Source organism: Nematolebias whitei, chromosome 1, assembly GCF_014905685.2.
Source record: "Nematolebias whitei isolate Nwh7 chromosome 1, NemWhi1, whole genome shotgun sequence".
NCBI lineage: Eukaryota > Metazoa > Chordata > Actinopteri > Cyprinodontiformes > Rivulidae > Nematolebias > Nematolebias whitei.
The window spans coordinates 51,578,428-51,602,196 of NC_056498.1; the positions used below are offsets into that span (position 1 = coordinate 51,578,428).

The 23,769-nt window shown below is 41.7% G+C and overlaps 2 protein-coding genes across 4 annotated transcripts in view; one reads left to right on the top strand and one right to left on the bottom strand.

Annotated features, from left to right (window-relative positions):
• The window catches only part of nolc1 (nucleolar and coiled-body phosphoprotein 1), a 9,636-nt gene extending 4,181 nt beyond the window's left edge, over positions 1-5,455 (top strand). Inside the window, exons 10-14 of the mRNA XM_037678571.1 lie at positions 27-99; positions 1,770-2,966; positions 3,103-3,215; positions 4,839-4,922; positions 5,004-5,455. Of these exons, the coding sequence (XP_037534499.1) occupies positions 27-99; positions 1,770-2,966; positions 3,103-3,215; positions 4,839-4,922; positions 5,004-5,162 (1,626 nt within the window). The 3' untranslated portion in view covers positions 5,163-5,455. The remainder of the gene's footprint in view (positions 1-26; positions 100-1,769; positions 2,967-3,102; positions 3,216-4,838; positions 4,923-5,003) is intronic.
• A 5,707-nt stretch (positions 5,456-11,162) lies between these two features.
• Positions 11,163-23,769, bottom strand: part of micu1 (mitochondrial calcium uptake 1) — a 49,701-nt gene continuing 37,094 nt past the window's right edge. For all 3 annotated transcript variants that reach the window (XM_037678470.1, XM_037678463.1, XM_037678454.1), the window contains 6 exons: positions 23,448-23,530; positions 23,086-23,286; positions 19,022-19,159; positions 15,768-15,876; positions 11,615-11,704; positions 11,163-11,423 (listed from right to left, as the gene is read on the bottom strand). In XM_037678470.1, the coding sequence (XP_037534398.1) occupies positions 11,263-11,423; positions 11,615-11,704; positions 15,768-15,876; positions 19,022-19,159; positions 23,086-23,286; positions 23,448-23,530 (782 nt within the window). In that variant the 3' untranslated portion in view covers positions 11,163-11,262. The remainder of the gene's footprint in view (positions 11,424-11,614; positions 11,705-15,767; positions 15,877-19,021; positions 19,160-23,085; positions 23,287-23,447; positions 23,531-23,769) is intronic.

A 23,769-nucleotide genomic window follows, 5' to 3' on the forward strand; every position in this document is an offset into this window, starting at 1 on the left:
ATTCCAGTTCAGAGGAGGAGGAGGAGGCGAAGAAACCAACAGCTAAACCTGCGCCAGCAAAGACTACCCCAGCTCAGAAAGACGAGTCCTCCAGCTCAGGTAAGAGGCACCAAAAATCTGGAGGTTATTTTTCAGAAAATGTGTAAATATGGATACTGTGATTTATGCGCGTGACCCTTCCTGCCACAATGTGCGGGATAAAGGCTGATCAAGCACTGCCAGGCCAAAAAAAAAAAATAGTTGTCACCTGGATTTAACTGATCAAACAGGTACGAGCCTCCTATTGGATAATTACTGCATGGACGATTATCTTTCAGCTGCAACAAGTTATTTAACCCCGACTGGTGCAATGAGCTGCTTCTCATTTCTTAAACAACCACGTTGAAAGACACGTCACGTGGTCGTGGAAAAGATGTCAGTCTGTGTGAGAAGGGTCAAATCATTGGCATCACACAGAGAAAACATCCAAGGAGATTGAAGAAACGACTATAACTGGGTTAAGAACTGTCCCAACGCATTATTAAAAACTGGAAGGAGAGTGGGGACCCATCGTCTTCGAGGAAATTCAGGAAATTCAAATGTAACAGCAGCAACAGATAAAAAGATTTAACACACAACTTCCTAAATATTAAAAACAATATATGAAGAAATAAGAAAAACAATATCAATAATAATGTTCAATATGAGTTGGAACATTGATAAGGACAGACTATTTAAAGTATTACAGGCAGAGTGTGTGTTTTAGCAGAGGTCAGCGCGTATTTAATCCTTATTGGGTTTGTTGGGAGCAGTGGTGGTCGTAGAGTCAAACAGCTGCTGGGAGGAAGGACCTGCGGTAACACTCCTCTGTGCATTTAGGAGCAGGAATCTGTCACTGAACGAGCTCTCCAGTTCAGCAACAGCTTCATGGGGTGGGAGACGTTGTCCAGCAATGATGATATTTTAGCTCGAGTCCTTCTGTCTCCCACCACCTGCACTGAGCTGCTCTTCTTGATGAGCTTATCTAGCTGCTGCTTCTCAGCTGATGTTAAGCTGCTGCTTCAACACACAGCACCATAGAAGATGGCTGATGCCACTACCGAGTCAAAGAAGGTCTTCAGGAGCACCCCCTGCACTCCAAGACCTCAGTCTCCTCAGCAGGTAGAGTCTGCTCTGACCCTTCCTGTAAAGTGCATCAGTGTTGTGAGACCAGTCCAGTTTATTGTTCAGGTGAACACCCAGGTACTTGTAAGAGTCCACGATCTCCATGTCCACTCCCTGGATGTTCACCGGGGTCAGTGAGGTGGGTCTGTGCCGGCGGAAATCCACCACCGGCTCCTTAGTTTTAGCAGCGTTGATCAGGAGGTGGTTCTGCTGGCACCAGTCCACAAAGTCTGGAGTCCGTTGAGTCGTCCTCACCTGTGATGAGGCCGACTGCGATGAGGCCGACTGCGGCAGAGTCATCGGAGAACTTTTGCAGATGGCAGTGTGGGGAGTTGATGGTGAAGTCTGCAGTGTAGAGGGTGAAGAGGAACGGTGCTGGCACCGTTAAATCTTGGTGGAAAATTTAATGCAACACTGGATGAAAATAGATTTTGTGACATTGCAGAAGCTTATCGAAACCATGTCGCAGTGAATGCATGCTGTAATCAAAGCTAAAGGCAGTCCAACGAAATATTAGTGTGCAACCTTTTTTTTTTTTGGCCAGGCAGTGTATAAATATCTTATTTTATCGAAGCTTTATTGCTGGTGCATATTTTTCTAAACATCGTTTCTTATCCACATTTCAGAAAGCAGCTCTGAAGATGAGGCGCCTGTAAAACCCGTGGCTAAACCTGCAACCCCCAAAGCACCAGCTGCTGCCTCTAAACCTCCAGCAAAGGCAGCAGAGACGAGCTCCTCATCCTCGGAGGACTCCTCTGAGGATGAGGAACCAGCGAAACCCAAACCAGCTGCTAAAACTGCTACAGCTGCAAAAAAGCCTGCTGTTAAAAAACCTGCAGCTGAGAGCAGCTCGGAGTCCGACTCCTCATCAGAGGATGAAGAACCGGTGAAAACGAAACCTGCAGCCTCAAAGGCTGCTCCGCCTGCTAAGACAAAGGCCACAGCAGCGACACCACCTTCAAAGCCCGTCACTCCTGCAGCTAAAGCAGCTGCAGCAGAGAGCAGCTCTGATTCTGACTCCTCATCAGAGGATGAAGAGGAGACTGCTAAGGCCAAGCCACCTGCAGCTAAAGTGTCCACTCCAGCATCAAAGCCTGCAGCTACGAAAGGGAAGGCCGCTGCCGCTGAAAGCAGCTCGGACTCCGATTCATCTTCTGAAGAACAGCCAGCAAAATCCAAGCCATCAGCTGCTGTTCCAGCTGCAAAACCTGCAGCAGAGAGCAGCTCAGAGTCCGACTCCTCATCAGAGGATGAAAAACAGGTTAAGGCGAAACCTGCAGCCTCGAAGGCTGCTCCACCTGCCAAGACAAAGTCCACAGCAGTGACACCACCTTCAAAGCCCGTCACTCCTGCAGCTAAAGCAGCTGCAGCAGAGAGCAGCTCTGATTCTGACTCCTCCTCTGAGGATGAAGAACCAGTCAAAGCTAAACCTGCCGTCGCTAAAGCAGCTACACCGATCTCGAAGCCTGCCGCAGCTGCTAGTGCCAAGAAGGCCACGCCAGCTTCAGGAAAAAAGGCCAAAGAGAGCAGCTCCGAGTCTTCAGAAAGCTCTGAGTCGGAGGCAGAGGCTGCCCCCGCTAAGCCTTCAGCAACAACTCCTAAGACGTCAGCGAAGGCCGCCAAGTCGTCTTCATCCAGTGAAAGCAGCTCTGAAGAGGAGGAGTCGGCGAAGAGTAACAAAAAAGCCGCTGCGCCTGTTGTCGCAGCCAAGAAGACTCCAGCAGCTAAAACCAAGGAGAGCAGCAGCTCCTCAGAGAGCTCCTCCGAGGACGAAGGAAAACCACGTAAAGCAGCCACTGCCCCCTCGACCCCCACGACTAAATGTGAGTTTAAAGCAGCTCAACGTGACGTGATTCTATAGAGACGTTGTTTGTATTTACCTGATTAATAAAACTTTTATTGTCATGCACAGTCTTGTAATAAGAGCACGAGTGAAGGTGTTTCCTCTAATTCACGCAGACGCCAATGGAAAGAAGAAACAGGACGGAGAAGAGGAGGAGACGGAAGAAAAGACTCCAAATAACAAGAAAGTGATCACAACCCCCCAGACCTTCCCTAAAGCCAACAAGAAGGTAGGACCAGAGAGAACGTGTCGGCAGAAACTCCTCCAGATTTTGTCCTTAGATAAGTAACATTATTAATAGACCTGTTCCGATAAACAATAAATCAATTAATCATTCAACCTTTATTTAGACGGGTTAATCTCATTGAGCCTCGAGGACTCGTTTACAAGAGAGACCTGAAAATCAAATAAGTGAAAATTATCGACCTCATGTTCATTTATCGGCTTTATCGTTTCTTCGTGTCTCTCTCTTTCCACTGAAGACACTGGATGATAAAAAGCTCAACTCCGGTGCTCTTCACTGACTCCGCCCTTTCTCGTTTCTTTTTAAAATCTGTTTTAGCAATCCAAAGTCACGTCTTTGGATTGTTAAAAGCAGCTAAGCTACGAGCTAAGCTAACAGGCCGACCTCAGGAAAAAACCTCCGTCGAGTCGAAGCTCCAAAATTCACGGTTGAAACTTCGTCTAAAAAGTTTTGTCCCTCACTATCCATCTTTCGTTTCAGTCTTATACTGCCATCCGGTGGTCAAAAAAGATACTACACGCAAAACAAATTAATCAACATGTCTTCTTAAATTTGATAATAATTACTAATTATTGTCAAATTTCAAACAATATTATCGTTTATCGCAATAATTTCTGAGACAATTAATCACCCAGCAAAATGTGTTATCATGACAGGCCTAGTTATTAACTGACTCTACATGTCCCTCGGTTATCACGGGGGCTACGTTCCATCCCCCACCCCACCCCGTGATGGGTGAAAAACTGAAGTAGGAATGCTATATTTATTTTAGTATTTATATTTTAAGGCTTTATAAACCCTTCCCACACTCTTGCAATGTTCTAAGCTCTTAAATCTACATCATTTTAACAACATATGTTCAGTAGCTACTGCAAAATGTTATATCTGTACTCACCAGCCTTGGTCTGGTTCTGGTCGGGTTCTGATCGGCTCTGCATCCGTTGAGCGTCAGGTGCTTTTGGAGAGAGCTGGACCTTCGGAGATCCAGCACAAAAACCACACGGCGGTCCCGAGAAGAGTCCAAATAATCCAGAGGAATCTGGATGAAAGAAGTCTGGGGGAGCTCTGGAGAAAACACCGGACCTCCAAGTAACACCTCCCGGCTCGAGAGGCTCCTTGAGCCGGCAAGCAGCTCTCAGGTTGACCGATGAGGCTGGAAGTAGTCCTGGTCCAGTTCTGATCGGCTCTCTGCCCTCACCACTCAGCGCCGAAGTCACTGTGAATAAGGACCAAACTTTTTAGTTCGGATCGGATCAAAACTTTCCCTCTGTTTCGGCAGAAAGCAGCAACCGGAAGCACTGTTGGCTTCTGGGTAGTGTAGTTCTTTGACTAGCCTTACAGTTTAGGCTTGCTGAAAGAAAACTACAAAATGACGGCACCTGTCCCGAGTATTTATTTATTTTAACTTTTTATTCCGTACCGTCCCAATCACGGGAGTAATATTAAAGTTGACAATCGAAAACGTGAGAGAGCAAGTCCATGAAGTACAGAGGGTCTACTGGTTCTGTTCAGTGCCCTGAGACGACTTCTGTTGTGACTTGGTGCTGCATAAACAAACTGAACTGAATTTGAGATGAGACGTTTGATGGATTTGACTTCTCGTTCCAGTCGTCCAACGTTCCCTTCCGGAGAATAGTGGAAGAGCACATCGAGGTGGACCCCCGTCTTGCAGACAACTCTTTTGAAGCGAAGGTGAGTCCACGTCACTTTCAAAGATTCTGGACGTGACCCAGAAGTTTGTTTACAGGTTTCTTCTCGTTGTTGTGATTCCAGTCTGGAGCGAACGGAGACTGGGGACAGAAAGCTAACCAGATACTCCGAAACACCAAAGGCAAATCATTCCGCCATGAAAAGACGAAGAAGAAAAGGGGAAGCTACAGAGGCGGAGCCATTTCCACCACCATCAACTCTGTGAGGTTCGACAGCGACTGAGGAACTCGGACTCTTCCAGTTGGACCTGGGATCAGGAAGACTCGTCTGATGGGACTAACCCTGCAGCACAACGAGACCCGGCACTTCGTTTTCTTTGTAGAGGAGACCGTTTGTGATGCGAGGCAGATGTTTCCAGCTGTGACATCAGGCTGTTTGACTTAAATGTAATTTAACTTATGGCCACTAGGTGGCCACAGGACACCCATGAATGGAGCTGACGTTTGTTTCTTTTGTTATCATGAACTTTTTCTGAATATAGGTGTCCCTTTAAATAATGTAAGTTCGGTTTTTTTCATGTAGTTAACAATGAATGACCCCCCCCCCCCCCCAATCCTGATCAGAAACGTGTTTAAAAAGTTAGTTCGTGTACGATTCTTGTTCCAAGTTTCTTTTTTTTTTTTGTCCATTTTCAAGTTGTAAAGGATTCGGGGCTTTTTTTCTTCTTCTTAGGATTAAATTGCATCAAATAAAACAGTTTTATACTGTGTATTTATAAAGTTTTATTCTGTTTTAACATTAAGGATCAAAAATTCTTTTCATGCATCTCTGAGCGTGTTGATGTGAGGATGTTGAGCCTCGCAGAACTAGAATCACTTTTTTCCTTTCAGTTCGACTTTACTGTATAAACTTCTGTACCACTGATTTTTGTTTTCTATTCCAACCTTAAATAAAAACCTTGCCTTAAACGTCAGTGTATTTTTTTATTTAAGTTGATTTGGACTGTACTTGATTAGGTGTAATGTAAACATTAAATGTCCTGAGTTTTTAGTGTTTTAATGGTTTAAAGCTTCTGTAGTTTTACATTTTCTTTAGATGTTTTCTAAAAAAAAAAAAACGTAATGCACAAGCATTAAAGCATGTTTTTTACTATCCTGTTAATAAATTTCGTCTTGTAACTTGACTGGGAATTGAGTCATGAGCTCGGTGGATCAGGTCATAGGAAGTTCCCATGTCTAAATTAACATTTTAATATCTGTGTTTTTACACACCTGCAGTTCGTTTTATATTTAACTTTTTTTTTCAACAGATTGCTCAGACAGTTGCTGTGTAGGATTTTCTAATCCTTTGCAAACAAACACTTATTATTCCTACAACTGTTTAATAAATTCACAAATTACCCATCAAAATGTAAGAATTTCTTTTTTTATTCTGTGTGACTCCCCCCCTCCCCCCGAATACAGAGTGCACATGCAAGCTTCCATGTATGAAACACTGTATAAATATAAAACGTGAGCATGAGAGCTTTCTGCCACTCAGTGTAAAAATGTATAGAAACTTTTTGCTGTTTGAAGCTCTTTTTCAGTTCGTTTCTGTCTTAACTTGGCAGTGAGGGAGTGAGAGACAAATGTCTAGTTACCATGGTGACCATAGTGAGCCCACTGGCAGCAACTTTGCAACATTTTTTATTAAATATTGGTTCTCTATGTGCTATTCACACAGTTATCTGTCAACAATGGTGTACCACAAGGCTCTGTCTTGGGACCCACCCTCTTCACAATTGCATAGGTAATGTAAGTCAGAGCATCCCTGATGCATTCTTACATTTCTATGCTGATGACACAGTTGTTTGTCGAGCTAAAACAATCTGCTTTCTACATCATCCAGTCAGATTTGTTCCGTCTCAAACTTGTCCTAAACGCCGACAAAATCAAAGGGATGCTGTTTTCAAACAGGAAGTCGGTCCCAGCAGTTCTTCCTCTGATTTTATCCTCGAATAGCGTTCCTACTGAGTTTATCAATTCCTACAAATATTTGGGTATCTTGGTCTACCCACATCTCTTTTAAGCTCCGTGTGGAAAACCTAGTAAAGAAACTGAAAGCTAAACTGGTTTTCTTTTTCAGAAACAGATCCTGTCTAACTCTGAATGCTAGAAAACACCTTGTAACTGTGACTTTCCTTCCCTCCATTGATTACGGTGACATTATTTACATGAACGCTCCTACAAGAACCCTGCAGATGTTGGACGCTGTCTATCATGGTGCACTAAGATTCATAACTGGCTGTGATTATCGTACCCACCACTGCACCCAGTATTCACTGGTTAACTGGACATGGTTAACTTCATGCAGACTCTCTCACTGGTACATTTTCATCTTTAAATCACTTATTGGTATGCTACCTTCTTACATCTCCTCCTACGTGTCTCTGCATGAGTGCAGCTACAGCGTGCGCTCTCAGGACATGATTACCTGCAGTGTTCCCTCAATGAGGACTGAACTAGGTAAAAGGGCCTTCTCCTACTCTGCTCCTGTTTCCTGGAAAATCTTACAAAAAGCTCTGAAGCTCTCGACCTTGACCTCTCTAAGTGGCTTCAAACATCTGTTAAGTTCCTGGCAAGAACCAATGCAGACACGTTCCTGTTTTTAGTTTTCTACACCGCCCTACAATCTAGCTGTTTTTTGTTACATGTTCTTTTAAACACCATTTTATTTTCATTTGTGAAAAAAAAAAAAATAAATTTGTGCGCATCCTTTGATCGTCCACTGTTGTCATCATTCTTTGTTAAAATCAGATCTCTCTTGTAAATGAGTCCCCGAGGCTCAGTGGGATTAACCTGTATAAATAAAGGTTGACTGAAATAAAGAAATGTTTTTTTTTTTCGTTTGACTTTGATTTTTACGTGTTGTAATTCTGTGCAGCTGCCACCAGATGGCGGTGTAGCCCCTCTGTGCTGCAGCCATGAGGCTCAGCTGTAAATGTGGGACAGAAGGGGCCATATGCATACTGTCACCTGATGCCATGGGCAGTTTTCAAAATGCCATTGAATGGTCAGGCACCCCATAACCTGCTTCCTGTTAGCTAGTTAGTCCTGTCAAAATTAGCAATGTTTCATATTTCACATTAGCTATGAGGCTACTGAGGTTGATGTGTAATGAGTCCAGAAAGACCAGGTGGGCCTTCAGGACACGAACAGTAGAATCAGCCCAAGTTCTTTACGCATGTATCCAGTCGGTGAACATGTCTTACGGTTGTGACATTAGCTGAATATGAAAACCTGATCATCTGGACAGCTGTCCCTGCGGGACGTCCAGGTTTTGGGTGCGGCTGAACGTTTACGCATAGCTCTGAAGAAGTCGGGGTAAAAATCTAAATGTTTAAATCAGCAATTAGGAAAACAAAGTACAGTTATTAGAAAATGACACATTTCTCCCTCAGACTTGAAGAACATTTGTTTGTGAAAGACACAGGTTGATAACTAGTTTAGTAGCGTCATTTCGTTTATTATGGCCTACCACGAAAAGCAAATGCCTGGCTTTACTAGCGTCTGTTAGCACAATATCTCATGAGTGACCTTTAACGAAACTTTCAGGAAATACCAGATGCATGTCTACAACGCATTCACTTCTGAAGCCAACTCCAATCAAGATGGCCGCCAACTGCCCTTAGAAAACAACAACAATGGCTAAAATTCAGTCATTTTTTTCAGATAGTGAGCTAATAATTAGGCGTGGTAGTAGTGGAGCGTCATTCACAACACTCCGAGGGTGACGTCTATTCTTTTCAAGGTTAAAACTCAACATAATTCCACTGAGTGTTCCTTCTTGATCCAATATAAAGCTGACGAGCTAACCTCTGCATTGGTAAATGTTTTATTAACTTGTATGACCATCTTCATATTGTAAATGACCCGCACAAGAATTATGCACAGTTGGAGAACAGCACGTCCCCTCCACATAACTCATGCGTGTGAACTTGGAGGAAATGTGATTAAACTGATTACACATAAAAAAAAATCTTGATTTATGAGTTAGGCCTGCAGTCACTCCAAACATAGCCCCCTAACCCCCCCAGTTCGACAACAGCTTCCCATCAAGTTCTGCTTCGGCGGTCACCGAGCAGAGAAACTTGACAGTGCGCTTGCTTGGGGTTTACACGGATGAGTTGTTGAGTTTTATTTTTTGTTGTTTTGCAGAAATGACTCTGCAGATTCAAGTGTTCGCTGATCTCTACAAGAGCTTTTCATTCAAAGCCGTTTCTTTTATTTAAAAAAAAACAACAACAGAGATTTGATTCAGTTTTAACTAAAAGCTCAACATGTTTGATGAGAAACCGTGATTCACGTTTGAAAATGATTTTAGTTTTTTTTGTGTAATTCCAGACGCATGCTCGGGGAAGAACACGAGTGAGGGATGCCGAGAGGACCCTTCAGCCTAATCTGCAACCCAGCAACCCCTCCTCAGCACCACTCCCACCTGTCAGCTGTGAAGTGTGAGAGTGGAGTGGGCCGGCTCGGTTCAGCACCGTCTGCAGGACAATCTTTTACCGGGCAGCAGAAGCTGAGGACTGTCCATCCTCTCCATTTCAATCAGACAAAAACTGCCGACTGCTCCTGCACAGAAACACACACTTTTCTTCTTGGGCACAGTAAAAGCCAGTAGATGCAATCAGTGGGAGTGTTTTAGTTTAAACATGTGAACGCCACACGTCATTACCCATGACAAACGACTTCACTGGTGCCACAACGGATAAGTCCTTGTTAATCCATTACTGAGATTTACTTACAATATGAAGTCCTGGCAGCAAAACTAACCAAGACGAGCCGAAAACAGTAATTAAAATACTTCATTAGATTATTCATCCATCCACCCACCCACCTATCTACCGGTATACCCATCTACTGGTATCTATCTAGCTACCAGTATCTACAGGTAACTATCTACTGGTATCCATTCATCTATGGGTATCTATCTATGAGTATTTACCAGTATTTATCTATCCACATCTACAGGTATCCATCTATCTAACGGTATGTACAGGTAACTTATCTATCTTCCAGTATCTATCGATCTACTGGTATCCATCTACAGGGATCATCAGTATCTATCTACGGGCGTCTGCCGGTATCCATCTATCCACAGGTGTCTATAGATATTTGTTTATCTACCAGTATCTACTGATTTATGGGTATCCATCTACCAGTATCTACCTCTATATATCTCTATCTCTCTATCTATATATCTCTATCTATATATCTACATATCTCTATCTATATATCTACATATCTCTATCTCTATATCTCTATATCTCTATATCTCTATATCTCTATCTCTCTATCTATCTATCTATCTATCTATCTATCTATCTATCTATCTATCTATCTATCTATCTATCTATCTATCTATCTATATTTACAGTATATATCCTCTCTACCTTAACCTCTTTAATAGAGGAATTTATTTAAAGTACACGCTGCACAGTTTTGAAAAGCGAACAAAAATAACGACTCAATATTTGTCTCATACCTTTGGTTCGTGTGTCGTTAAATTCAGAATTTTAAAGCACATTTTAAGACCGGATGCCATCTACCTTGTGTGTTTGTTCGCCCACAGAAACAGCCAAAGTGACTGAAAAAGAGTAAAATGTTAAATTTACTGTTCTAGAAGTTTCCCTAAAAGCGCTTTGTTTACATTGAGTGTGGACCCGCATTACAAAACTGTATATCAATATATCTAGTAAACTACTGAAGTAAACTCCTTCAAACTGCACCATTTGATAAAGTTCTGGAGTTTAATTTTACACTTTTCATTGAGTACCTTTAAACTGAAAATGTGAAAATGAAAACATGGAAGCAAAACTAGACAAAGCACACATTCTTTATAATATTAAAACATCTTTATTAGATATATTTTTATTATGCATTTTATATAAAGAGTTTTCGAGTGAGCAGTAATAATTAGACGAATACACACAAGCGTTACTGATCTTTTCTGGAACGGAGAGGAAGCAGGCGGAGTGGAGCAGCCCCAAAACAAACATGGCTGCTCGTGTTTTTAGTGTTTGCCAGTCCCATGGTTCATAAGCCGCGTTCGTTTAGAAAACATGAGGGGAAAATAAACTCGGCATATTCTGAAATATACAAATACCCATAATGCCTCAGGCCAGCAGAACAGCCTTTAAGAGAATCGTTGCACGGCGGCAGGATGCTTCAGTCAATTTCCTGTTGGCTGGAACGACGGCGACATGCGACGATGATTGATGACGGCCCTCAGAGCTGCAGCCTTAATAAAGTCAATGCGTTAATTGTGTACAGGAAAAAAAAAACTCCCCCCTTTTCTCTTTTTCGTCACACACCCAAACGAGGAAAGTCGACCGTCCCCATTACGTCTTGGGCGAAGCGAAGTCCCAGGCGGTGTCCTGGGCGCACTTCCACATGGCGCGCACCAGCCGAGTGAAGCCCATGTCCTTGGGTTTCTCCAGCCCCCGCATCAGCCGCTGCTTCATGATGGCTATGAACTCCTTGTTACTGAGCTCTCCATTCCCTGGGGGAGACAGACGAGGTAAGTGGAGGGGGGGGGGGATGGGGCAGAGATGGACAAGGGAGAGGGATGATGAAATAATAAAGGAAAGGAAAGCAAGAGGAGGAAATTGCATCAGTTTTTTTTTTTTTTTCACCTATGGAGGCACCACTTGTCCAGAATTTATTTTTTAGGGAGGCGACGTGGCAGCTTACCGTCGCAGTCGAACAGAGCGAACACCACGTCGCACACGTGGTCCGACAGCTCCACCTTGGCGACAGTGCGGGCCACCTGCTTCATGGTAACTGAGAGACGGAGAACGTTGCGGTTTAGGTGCAACAAAGACGACACAAACGTCCCAAACTGTGCACGAGTCAAAAGGCGTTGGATCAATACGAGGAAGGGCTTGAATTTATCAGGGACACAGAAGAGAAGAGAGAGAGAGAGGACGAGAAGACAGAAGCAGGACAGCACTCTGAGGGGGAAACAAAGATGGAGGATGTGAGGGGATCAGGTGTTCAAACTGATGAAAACGCACGACAGATTTCACGCCAGAGTTTTAGACGAATATCTCTCCATCCGGTGGTTCACGGGATATTTTGCTAACAGGCAAACAAAGTTGACTCTGATAACTAATGCTAAATATTTTAAGCAAAGCTCTCAATAAATGAGTACCACTTGAGTGGGTTTTTATTACGATATGATCGGCATGGTATCGGTTTCGGCTGATATTAGCGTTAAAGTTCAATACCTGACATTCCATCAAAATAACTCACCGATATAAAAGGCGCTGTTTTTGTACGACAACCCGGTGACAAGGACGCCTGCAGCGGCAGCACAACGCGATGACGTCACGCGCGCCTACTTGATCTGATCACGGCGGAGAGGAAGAAGCAAAATGGCGGCGGTGTGGAAGTTTTATTTTCGTTCAGGATGTCGGATTCCAAAGATTTTGGACTACGTTCAGCCTCGCTACATCGTCCCCAGTCAGATATTTTTCCGACGTCGCCTTACCCGAGTTACAAGCCGTCATTCCCGACGTCGTTGAGAAGCTAATAGCCGACAGCACTTGGGTGAGTTTCACCACAGACATTTGGACGTCGTGTTAGCCCCGTTAGCATGATTTGTGTTACGGCACAATGGATAGACAAAAACTTTGAACTTAAAAAGTCTGTCCTTGATGCACAGGAGAGCAGAGGATCCCACACTGCAGCTATAGGAACCCAGAACAAGCCTCCACAAGTGAGACAGCATCACAGGTGACTAATGCTAATAAATAATATTTAGCACTTTTCATTTAATATAAGTTAAAGTGCTATGCATGTCATATGGCTGTTACTGGATATATGTCACCAGCTGTTACAGCTGTTCCCTCATATTTGTATAATTGACTATTACTGTATAGCCATTTGTAGGTTAGGCTGTGGTGGCCATATTGATTTTGGAAGATTCCCAATATTAATGACTCATGGAGGTACCTCTGATGTTTACTTTCTGAGGGTTTTATTAAAACTGTCCAGTAGTTCATGACACGACAAAAACTTGATCGTCTGCCTTCACCTTTTAGTGGCACGCAATAATTATTACGCCGTCAGCAGTCGTACTGCTGGTGGATTTAAGGTATTTAAAAAAACAAAACAAGCCCAGATGATTAAAAACGCCTCAAAGCCAACGGTGCGAGAAGGAATAAAGGAGCCAAATCACATCAAGAACCTCATTAGAGCTCTTCCTTTGTACCTTTCAGAAAACCACTGTGCACCGATCCAAACTTAACACCCACATGAGAGAAAGTGTGGAGAAAGGGTGTGAAATTGTTGGAAACGAGCGTGAGATGAGAAAGATGAAAAGAGAGAACAAAGAGCCTTGAATATTACAGGAGATCCTTTGAGCGGACAATAGCAGATCATTTGCCGCCTCGTGCCTGGAGGCGGTCCAGGAACCAGAAGCCGGTGGATCAGAACACAAATGATAAACGTACGGACCACAAACATGGATTTAGTGAACCAACACCTCAGGGTTGACCTTTCACTCTCCTAGCAGAGCAGCGAAGGCACGTATCGACAGAAACCATGGGGACTGTTGAAGAGACGAATTGTTTAAGTTTCCAGATAAACTGATCAATCTTGTTCGAATCCCAAAGAAAAATGAATTCTGTAAACGAACAAGAAGCGGATTGAAGAAAATACTGAACATTTTCATTTGACCGAGAACCGAGTGCGACATTTAATCATTAAATGTTTGGGTTTTAGTGACATTAAACACCATTCACGTTGACATTATGTTTATTAATGTGATATAAATCCACTTGTAAAGAAATCTTCTGAAAGATCTTCAAATATTCTGCTATCGGCAATAACAACAAATTAAACAAAACACGGTGTTGTTGCAGCGTGGAATCTTTAGTTTGTTATTTGTGTGAATGTTTATGACGCATTAACACTATTGAGATCCGTTTTTTCTTCTGGACGTTTTTCAGCATCTTTCTCGTTCCACAATTTTTGTGCTATTTCAACAAACCATATATCAAAACGTTCAGCTCGTGCCATGACTGTTGACACTGGTGCAACTTTAGCTTTTCGAAATATTTAGCCTTTTCTGCCATTTTTCCCCTTATAGAAAATTGAGCTCATTTTACATCCTTCAAATCTTTAGATCTGTTTACAGACTTTTCCTGCTCCTTCCACATTTTGTTCTGGTTCAGCTTCTTTCAGCTTCCTTGTGCAAATTTAAACTTTTTTCAGCTACTTTCAGCTGTTTATTTTTAGCTGCTTTGTGCGCCTAACTACATTTTTGTTCATCATCTAACTTCTTTCTGATAATTTCAGCTTGTTATGCTCCATTTAGTTTATTTCTGCAAGTTTCAGCTTTTTTCTACTATTTCAGCTATTATTTAGCTATTTTATGTTAATTTTAGCTTTATCAGCCAATTCCACATTTATTGCACGCATTTTAACTATTTTCAGCCTAATTCGGAAAAAATGTGCTCTCTCCACTTCTGGTAATTTTAGCTTCTTTCTGCTTTTTTAGCTACTTTTCAGAGGGTTTTATGCTAATTTCAGCTTTTTCAGGTAATTTCCACTTTCTTTTGTTCATTTCTGCTTCGTTCAGCTTAATTGGGAAACATGTTCTTTCTGCTTTCTTATGCAAAGTTAAGCTTGTTCTACCTTTTCAGCTAGGTTTTTAGCATATTTAAGCTAATTTCAGCCGTTTTCAGATAAATTCAAGTTTTTCGTGGTAATTTCTGCTACTTTCAGCCTAATTAACTTCTTTCTGCTAATTTCAACTTATTATGCCACTTTTAGCTTATTTCTGGTAGTTTCAGTTATTTCAGCTACTGTTTAGCTGTTATGCTAATATTAGTCTTTTCAGCTAATTCCACATTTTTTGCACTCATTTCAATGTTTGTGTTCTTTTTGCTTTCTCCTCCTGCTTGTTCTACATTTTCAGCTACATTTCAGCACGTTTTTTTTTAAGCTAATTTCAGCTGTTTTTCAGCAAGTTCTTCTGCAATAAGCATTCACACTGTATTTTCACAGGAAATTCTGTTTCTCTAGTTTAGTTTGTTACGGCACAATAAATAATGACTCAACAAGCTGCATGTGACACAACTAACACTAAAACAGCTACAACTAGTGTCCCCTCTAACTTTGTAACTGACTTCTTAATATCTCAGGCGTTTTTGTCCCCCCCCCCCCAAACTGTTTGACCAAGATGGCCACAAGTCTGTCATTTCTCCTTGATAGGCCGATATTGTTTTTTTGTTTATTTGTCATATGCAGGTTAACACAAGGTCAACAATGCAATGTAATGCTCAAGATGAGAACTGTTGGACTAAAACTTTGGTATTAAAGGTGGTGAGCATTATGCATTCTTTAAAGAAATGCAAAGTCCAATTTTAAATACTTTTAATATGCATGCTGAATTTAATCTGTTTGGAAAACCACTAAATCCATCCTCCTGGTACATCCAGAGGATAAACCATGAATTGATGGGTCAGCACAGTCCCCCCCCATCCATTCTGCGGCCCGTTCTGATGCTGCCATGTGTCAGTAGCCTGGACTGTAAGCGGAAAGTCATCTGTCATGTGTGTATAAGCGAGTCTTGAATTTGAATGTGCACGCTCCTGCAGGCCTAAAGGGAGAAGTGGTAGATAAATGGATGGATGGACAAACGGATGACGAATAGCTGAGTTAGGATCAGGAGCAAAGCCAAGAAAAGAAAGATGTGGGAAGCAGATTTAGTTGGCTGGGTTTTCACAGCTCTGAAAAGGAGAGGATGAAAGTGACAACAATCAAGTCTAAAGGGAAGTAATTAGAAGAATAGTGAGAATGTCAGAAAAAAAAAAAAAAAGAGTGAGAGTGGGTGTACCTTTGTCTATTGAGGCTCCTGCCATGTGGTAGAAACTCAGGGCTGTGTCCACGTCGTTCACATTCTTTAAGAACGTAAAGAAGTTCTCCAACTCGTCAAAAGTGATTCCCTGAGCCAAACGGAACAAAACACGAGAGCAAAAATAGAAAGAATAAATTAGTGAAAATCTCTAAAGGCTATGAAAACGGGCCATTAAGGCATTGAACTCGTGAAGAATCTGTCACATTTTGTCACAACGAGAGCTGCAAGTGCACAGGGCCGTAACTGCGAGCGGCTCAGCACTGTGACACACATGACAAGAGGAAGTGGGCAGAAGCTTTCGACGCGCATGGATGAGCGCAGCTCTGCGAACGGTCAGGAGAACAGACGGTGCTAAACACACGTGCACGCATACACATGGCAACAGAGTCACCAACACACAGCTGCTGCACTGCTCAGGAGCTCATTTGCAAAGAAAAGCGAGCATCTGGTCCCTGGCAGTAAATAGCACTTCTCTTATTTACATTAGTGCAAATCTGAAAGGCAGACAGCAGCGTGAGAGAGGGTGACGGAAGAGGAAGGAGATGAGTTCCTCGGAGACGACTCTGGCAGCGCAGGGCTTTCATGTTCTTCATGAATGGGAGGGTCACGCTGCTCCGCGTTTCTTTTCTCTACAACTGCCAAACTTTACCGCCAAACACGCCTCGCCGTAGCTCGGTCCGACGCACGTGGCTCTTTAAAGTATAAAAACTACACTTCGATGGGCGCGGTCTAAATTTTCAACAACTGAGATGAGACTTTTTAAGCACTTGGGAGGAATTGGACATGGGCCTAAGTTCAGTGAGCTGACCGACGGAGCTCGTTACACTGAGGAGGAACAGGACTTCCTGCAGAGACACTCAAAACTAAATAACGCATTATGGTCACCCAGGAAGAAAAACGAGGGCGTTATTGTCTTTTTTATTTTGTTCTGAGTTTCAAGCTTAGAGCTGAAATGTCAAGATTAAAGTGGGAACATTAGTGACTGCAAAAAGTGGAAATACTAACAAAAATGTTACACTTCAATTACAGAAATTAGGTCACAATTTATTGAGACCAGTCACTTTTTATTGACCACAAACAGTTTGCTCATGTCCCGTCACCGACGGGTTTGAATAGAGAACGATTCTGTTTGGACTAGAATTGGGACAGGGAAGTAAACCGTAATGTTTTTGATATTAAGTACTTCAAAGTGTATACACCGTGTATACCGAACTTGCCATCGTACACGTCGCGCGTGCACAGGACTTTAACAAGAATTTAACAAGATTAACATTTAAAAACAATTATTTGTTTGCTCGACATTATAGTAAAGGCGTGTCTCAGTTGAACTGGGCGGTGCAGAGAAATGCAGCTGATTTGATGTTTGCTCCAGGAGTTCAGGAGCGAGACAAAGGTGGCTTTGTATGGCAAGCCACGTGTCTCATTAATAGACTCTTTTACCTATTAATGAGACACTTGGCTTGCCATATTAGTCGAGGGCCCTCTAGTGGCTGAAAATGGTAGTGTTCAATATTTTCCATGTCAGGATGAATGAAATCGTCAGATCTCAGCCAAAAATTGGGTTATAAATATGGGAAAAACAAAAATATGTCACTTCGCTGTATAAGTTGCAGGCATGCTAATTTATGCAAAAAACTGCGACTTATACAGCAACAAATATGGTAAGAACAGAGTTGTTTTTTTTGCTTGTCTGAAGCAGTGAACAGTGACAGACCATGGTGAGTGGAGGGAGAGCCATTTGAGCCACAACCAGACACAACGGCGGAGCCCAGGGGTGGACAATGGTGGCCTTAGTTACTACAAATTATTCTTTGGCCACCCCGATCATTTGAAGAAACTTTATTTTTTAGCAATATATAGAGACCATAGTTTCCTCAGGTGAGTGGGGTGGCTTGTGTACGTATGGCGGTGGACATTTTGGATTTTGACTTGGCAACCCAGTTTTCAGTGGTGACCTTTCTTATGCCTAGATGCAGCCACACACCAAAATGGAAGTCCCCCCCCCTTCCAATTTATCATGCTCACAATATAAGATGGACATTTATGGTGGCAGACATCTTGGATTTTGATGTGGCAAAGGAACATTTCTTACACCTACATGTAGCCACACACAAAAATGGAAGTCGGTACCTCGTGTATTTTTCAACTTATCGAGCTTACGACATACACGGACGGATGGAGGGTATTTTCTATCCCCCCTCTTCGATCCACAATGTGGGGGGGGGACAAAAAGTGGCAACACTGACAGAAAATAGTTAGAATAGTATTGACAGAAAAAATAAAATAAAAACGACATTGGAAAAAAAAAGTTAATCTATAAAAACCAAACGGACGGAAGTGAACACCGTCAAACTCATGAACACAACTTGTTCCATTTTTAGATCCAGTTCTGCAGAACTTGTTTTAATCATTCATAAAAAAAAGTTTCTTTACGTTTTGACTTTTTAATCGGCAACATTACACATTACATAGATCTGGTACAGATTATTTACTTTATTCCTGACATTGCGACATTGTCTTCTTTGATTGTGTATACTGTAGTTGTGTTTTATACGTAACTTTTATCTCATCAGTGCAAGCGCAATAAAAGCTTTTGTTCGTTTGCGTATTTTATCTCATCTCATTTCTTTTCCAGCGTTTTACCATCAAACTACCAGGGACGAAAGATGAAAACAAGCCGTCGCGACTAAATCTGGCATGTTTACTTTGTAAACTCATGTTCATTGATGTGAAATTCATCTTTTCAACGATAAATAAATAAAATCCCGCAGTTTGTTCTTGAACTGGGCCTATATGTTGTCATAAAATTGAACTAGAAAAGTTGGAAGTTACCAAGGAAGCGGGAGAAAATCTGAAGTCTGTCCGTGGAGAGAATGAGCGTTTGCAGAGAAGCTGAGAGAGGAACGGAGAGCTAGCTGCTGTGTTTTTCTAACCAGTGACAGCTTTCTTTGGTCATAACAAAGTAAAGAAGAAGGGGCAGACGAGTGCTGGTCAGGTGGATGATATCGGGCACTGAATGCGTTATCTCCCCTCGGTGATGTATTACCTTTTATCTTGGCTCTCACAAACAATTTCCCAGCACAATCTCCTTTTCCCTTCAGGCACAAACACCTCATCACCTGCCACACGTCCTCCCACGTAGGCCAGTGAGGTAATACAGTCATCACCCCAGATATAACCCAAAAGTACATTTCATTTATCTAAGGCTTCCATTCAAATGTTTTAGTTTTTACCTGAGCATCCTTAAACAACTTCTTTAAGCCCTTCTGCGTCTGCTTGAGTTTACGAGACTGGACGCCGCTGTACGCCAGCAGCATGCCCCCAAATTGTCTTTCTGTGATTCTGCCGTCCACGGGGTCGTTCCTCTCGAACTGGGGAGAGAGAAAGATGGAGATTTAGAGCTCTACAAAAGGGACAGACAAATTATTATTAAAAAGCCGGCATGAGGAGATGGGAAACAATAAATAATGGAGTCAGGCTTTAAGCTGAATCTTCCTTGGAGCTGTTGGTGACATTAAATCTGCATTTTTACAACGTTTCACTGGAATATGACTTAACAACGGCGAGCTCTGGTTGTGTCAGGTCATTCCAGCAGATTTATGTCTGAGGACATCTGTCAGCTAAATGCTCTCTCACTTCTGAATGTGCTGACCCCTAAAAAACGCTCATTCATAGCACTTTTGGCAGAAAACACAAAGCTAAGCTAAACTAGAGATATGGCATTTCCTGCGAAAATGCAGTGTGAAAGCTTATTGCTGAAGAACTTGCTGAAAAACAGCTGAAATTAGCTTAAAACATGCTGTAATGTAGCTGAAAAGGAAGAAGTTCAAGTTATCAGAAGAAAGCAGAAAGGACACACATTTGCTGAATTTGGTTTAAATAAGCGAAAATGAGCATAAAAATTTGTAAATTACTGGTAGCTAAAAAAAGGCTGAAATTAGCAAGAAATAGCTGAAAAGTACCATAGCTGAAAAGGCAGAAAGAAGCTTAGAAGGAAATGCAGAGTCCAACTGTGCCCAATTAGGCTGAAAGAAGCAGAAATAAGCACAAAAAGGTTGAAATTATCTGAAAAAAGCAGAAATTTGAAAAAAAAAAAAGCAAAAAAAGCTGAATAGTAGCTAAAAAAGCATAAAGAAGAAAGTGGAGAGAGCACAACTGTGCCCAATGAGGCTTAAAGAGGCAGAAATAAGCACAAAAAGTGGAAATTATCAGAATAAAACGGAAATTAGAAAAAATCAGCTGAATAGTAGCTAACAAACAGAAAGAAGCTTAAATTATTATAAGCAAGTGGAGAGAGAGAACGTTTTCTGAATTAGACCGAAAAAAGTTGAAATGAGCACAAAAAAAAAGTGGAAGTAGCTGAAAAAGCTAAAATTAGCATAAAAACAGCTAAATAGTAGCTGAAATAGCTGAAACACAGAAATAAGCTGAAAGGAACAGAACAAGCTGAAACTAGCAGAAAGAAGTTCGAAGAAGCACAAAAATGTTGTAGTTAGCAGAAAGAAGCTGAAAGCTCAACACAGCTGGAAAAAAGCTGAAATTAGCTGAAAGAAGCTGAAACAGAACAAAATGTGAAAGGAGCAGTAAAAGGTTGTAAACAGATCTAAAGATTTGAAGGAAGACAAATGAACTCAATTCATTTTTGATGAGAAAAAAAATGGCAGAAAAGGCTGAACACTTCAAACAGCTAAAGTTGCACCAATACCAAAAGTCATAGCAGGATCGTCTTGAAAGAGCTGAACGTTTTGATTTATGATTTGATGAAATAGCTTGAAAACTGTGGAACGAGTTAATGCCAAAAAAACATTTGGAAGAAGTATAGTACCGGTAACTATAAGAAAAACATAAACAGGATGTGTAAGCATTCACACAACTAGTCCTAGAGTGGACATTTCAGACGCGTTCTGATCATTTATACCACCAATGAGTGTCTACTCTTTGTAAATTAAACGTCCCTTTGAGGAGGGGAGGTCTGAGTAATCATTCATGATATCAGTCTGTAGAAAATTAATTATCTTGAGCCAAAGGGCATTAAGAGAAATTACAAAATTCGTAGAAAATGACAAAGAAGGTGAGTTTAGAATAAGTAAAAAGAAAGGGGAGTCTGTATGACCTGCGGCTTCAGTGGCAACTTAAAGAAGGCATTAACATACAAAAAAAAAAAAAAAAAGACGTTTACTCTCCAAAACATAGTTTTTATCCGACATCTGCTACCAAAACTCGTGATTTATTCTCTCATTTAATCATGCCCTCCCCCCTTTCTAAAACTTTACTCTCTACCGCACATTCAAATTAAACTGGAAGGTTTGTAAAGGCTTCATTTTTGGGTCTTTTAAATTTTGAGACTCTAAATTCATTTCCCCAAACAGAAACTCTCTCTTTAGGGACTGGGCAGCAGATGTTCGAGCACAAAGAAAAGAAACTGTGTCTGAAACTTTCTAAACAGATGCCAGAAGATTTGAGTTGTGAGCAGTTAGCTTTAAAACCCAATCAGAATACTGTTTGATGTTTAACAAGTCCTGGTCAAAATCTATTATCACCAAAAAACCTAAATGCTTTTGGGCTTTTCTAAAGATATGTGCAGGTGCTCTACAAAAACTACTTCACATATAGTAGTTTACAAAAATACTGCCCCCTCAGAAACACCTTTGTCTCAACAGCTGCATGTCTCCTCTGCTGGGCCCTCTTAATTTGCGAAGCTCTAAAACATATTAGGAGAGTGACCCATAAAGGACTCGGCAGCCATGTTAATTAACTAAATGCTTCCCCTGCTGCACAATTAAAGATGTACCTGCAAACTGCATGTTCAGAGTGTTGTTCGCAATTCGATGCATTAACCCACAGCAGGTTATCAAAACCAACCACACATTTATCCTCTCTGAAGCCAAACAGCTGTTTTTGTGGATGTGAAGTGCCAGAATGAAGAGGGAACAGCAGCTGCAGGTGAACTTAAAGCTTCATGAGAATTAAATAAAGGTTAAAAATAAATAAATGTCAGCTGATCTCGATAACATTTTATACAACTATGAATAATTAGAGAAGTATGGTTGAATATTAAATTTTAACTAAACCAATTAGACCTTAATTAGATTGTTTTTATTAAAGGTATAGTATGTAGTTTTACTTCAAGGGGTAGAGCATTAAGCATGATGAACAGCGTAGCTGCAATATACAGCTTTTATTTTGATAATCAGTGTGCGCTATAGAGACGGGGAAGTTCAAGCCAGCAGACGCTCAGAATGATGTCATGAGAAAAAGCTCATTTTATTCCATCCTAAACAACAAAAATCTCTGAACTTTCATTGTGGTTTGCGTCAACACTTTTTTAAAAACACTATCGTGTTTGCATCAGCGATGACTCTGACCATGTTGATCTAATTATTTCAAAATAAAGTTGTCCAACAAAGTTCAGTCAGTTCGTCTGGACTTTTTGTTGTTGAGACGTTTCGTCCTTCATCCACAGGACTTCATCAATCCGAGGAGCCACAACAAAGAGTCCCACAAGCAGCACACTCCCATAGTGGACCAGTTTGCTGGTGATAAGATGGTTTCTGGGCTCCGCCCTCTCCCCCGGCGACTCCTCTGAGGCAGCCATAGTCAAAGTGGTTCAAAACATCAAAGTTCATGCTCAACAATCCAGGTAAAAAAATCCAACAAAATTCAGTCAGGTCATCTGAACGTTTTTTTGTTGTTGTTGTTGAGACGTTTCATCCTTCATCCAAAAACACTTCATCAATCCAAGGAGCCACTTGGTCCACTATGGGAGTGTACTGCTTGTGGGAAAGATGAAACGTCTCAACAAGAAAAGAAAAAAAAAAAAAGAAATTGTCCAGATGACCTGAATGAACTTTGTTGGATTTTTTTGTTTTTTGTTGGATTATTGAGCATGAACTTTGATGTTTTGAAAATAAAGTATTAATTTTTTTTAATTGTCTCCAAAAATCAAATATTTGAGAATACAGAAAAGGGCAGCACAGTGGCTCAGTTGGTAGAGCTGTTGCCTCTTCAGAAGGTCGCTGGATCGAATCCCAGATGGGGACCTTTATGGGTGGAGTTTGCATGTTCTGTCCGTGCATGCGTGGGTTTTTTCCGGGTACTCCGGTTTCCTCCCACAGACCAAAAACATGCATGTTAGACTGACTGGTAACTCTAAATTGTCCCTAGGTGTGAGTGAAAGAGTGAACGGTTGTTTGTCTCGTTTGTCTCCAACAGATGGATGGATGGATGGATGGATGGATGGACGGACAGATGGAAGAATACAGAAAAGCTCCAACTTTTATTTCGTTTTTTTTAATACCTCCAGTTTGAGCACGTCATGCTGCAGTTTTCTCTGAAACTCCAGGAAGCTGCCAATAGTGAGTTTTCCCTTCAGGTCCTGTCCAAAAAAGTAGGTGGTGAGAGCGGAGCTGCAGCCGGCCGTCTTCAGGGTGTTTCCCGTGGTGGAGCGGTCGCGGTGTCGCATACCCATACTGGTCTGGGACCGGATGATGCTCTGTACCTGGACATGAAAAAGATCCAATGGCAACCAAGATGAACTTAGCATTCAAAGTAACTATATACGTTTTAACGGTTGCAATTTAAGTGAAAGTTGTTTATTCTAAGCCCCTCTATTTATCATTTTGTCTGCTTATAAAAACATGTAGGTGTTAACAGTCCAACCTGTTCAAACTCTTCCAGGTCCACCTCTCCGTCGCCGTTCAGATCAAACATCTTGAAGGCAATCTCAAAGTTCCTCTGGGGAGCTGGATAGCACAGAACACACACCCACACAAAGAGACAGGTCCTTAAACCAATCCATCACAATATGAGAAGAAAAGTATCTTTGGATCGACCCAGAAAACAGCTGGGTCATTACAGTTCAATAATGATATATTTACTGCCTTCACTGCTTCAGGGCCTCAACAGGTGGGATAAATATCCCTCAAAGCCAAGAAAAGCTAAATGATTAACCCCAGTCTCTGTAGTACTATATTCTCTGAAA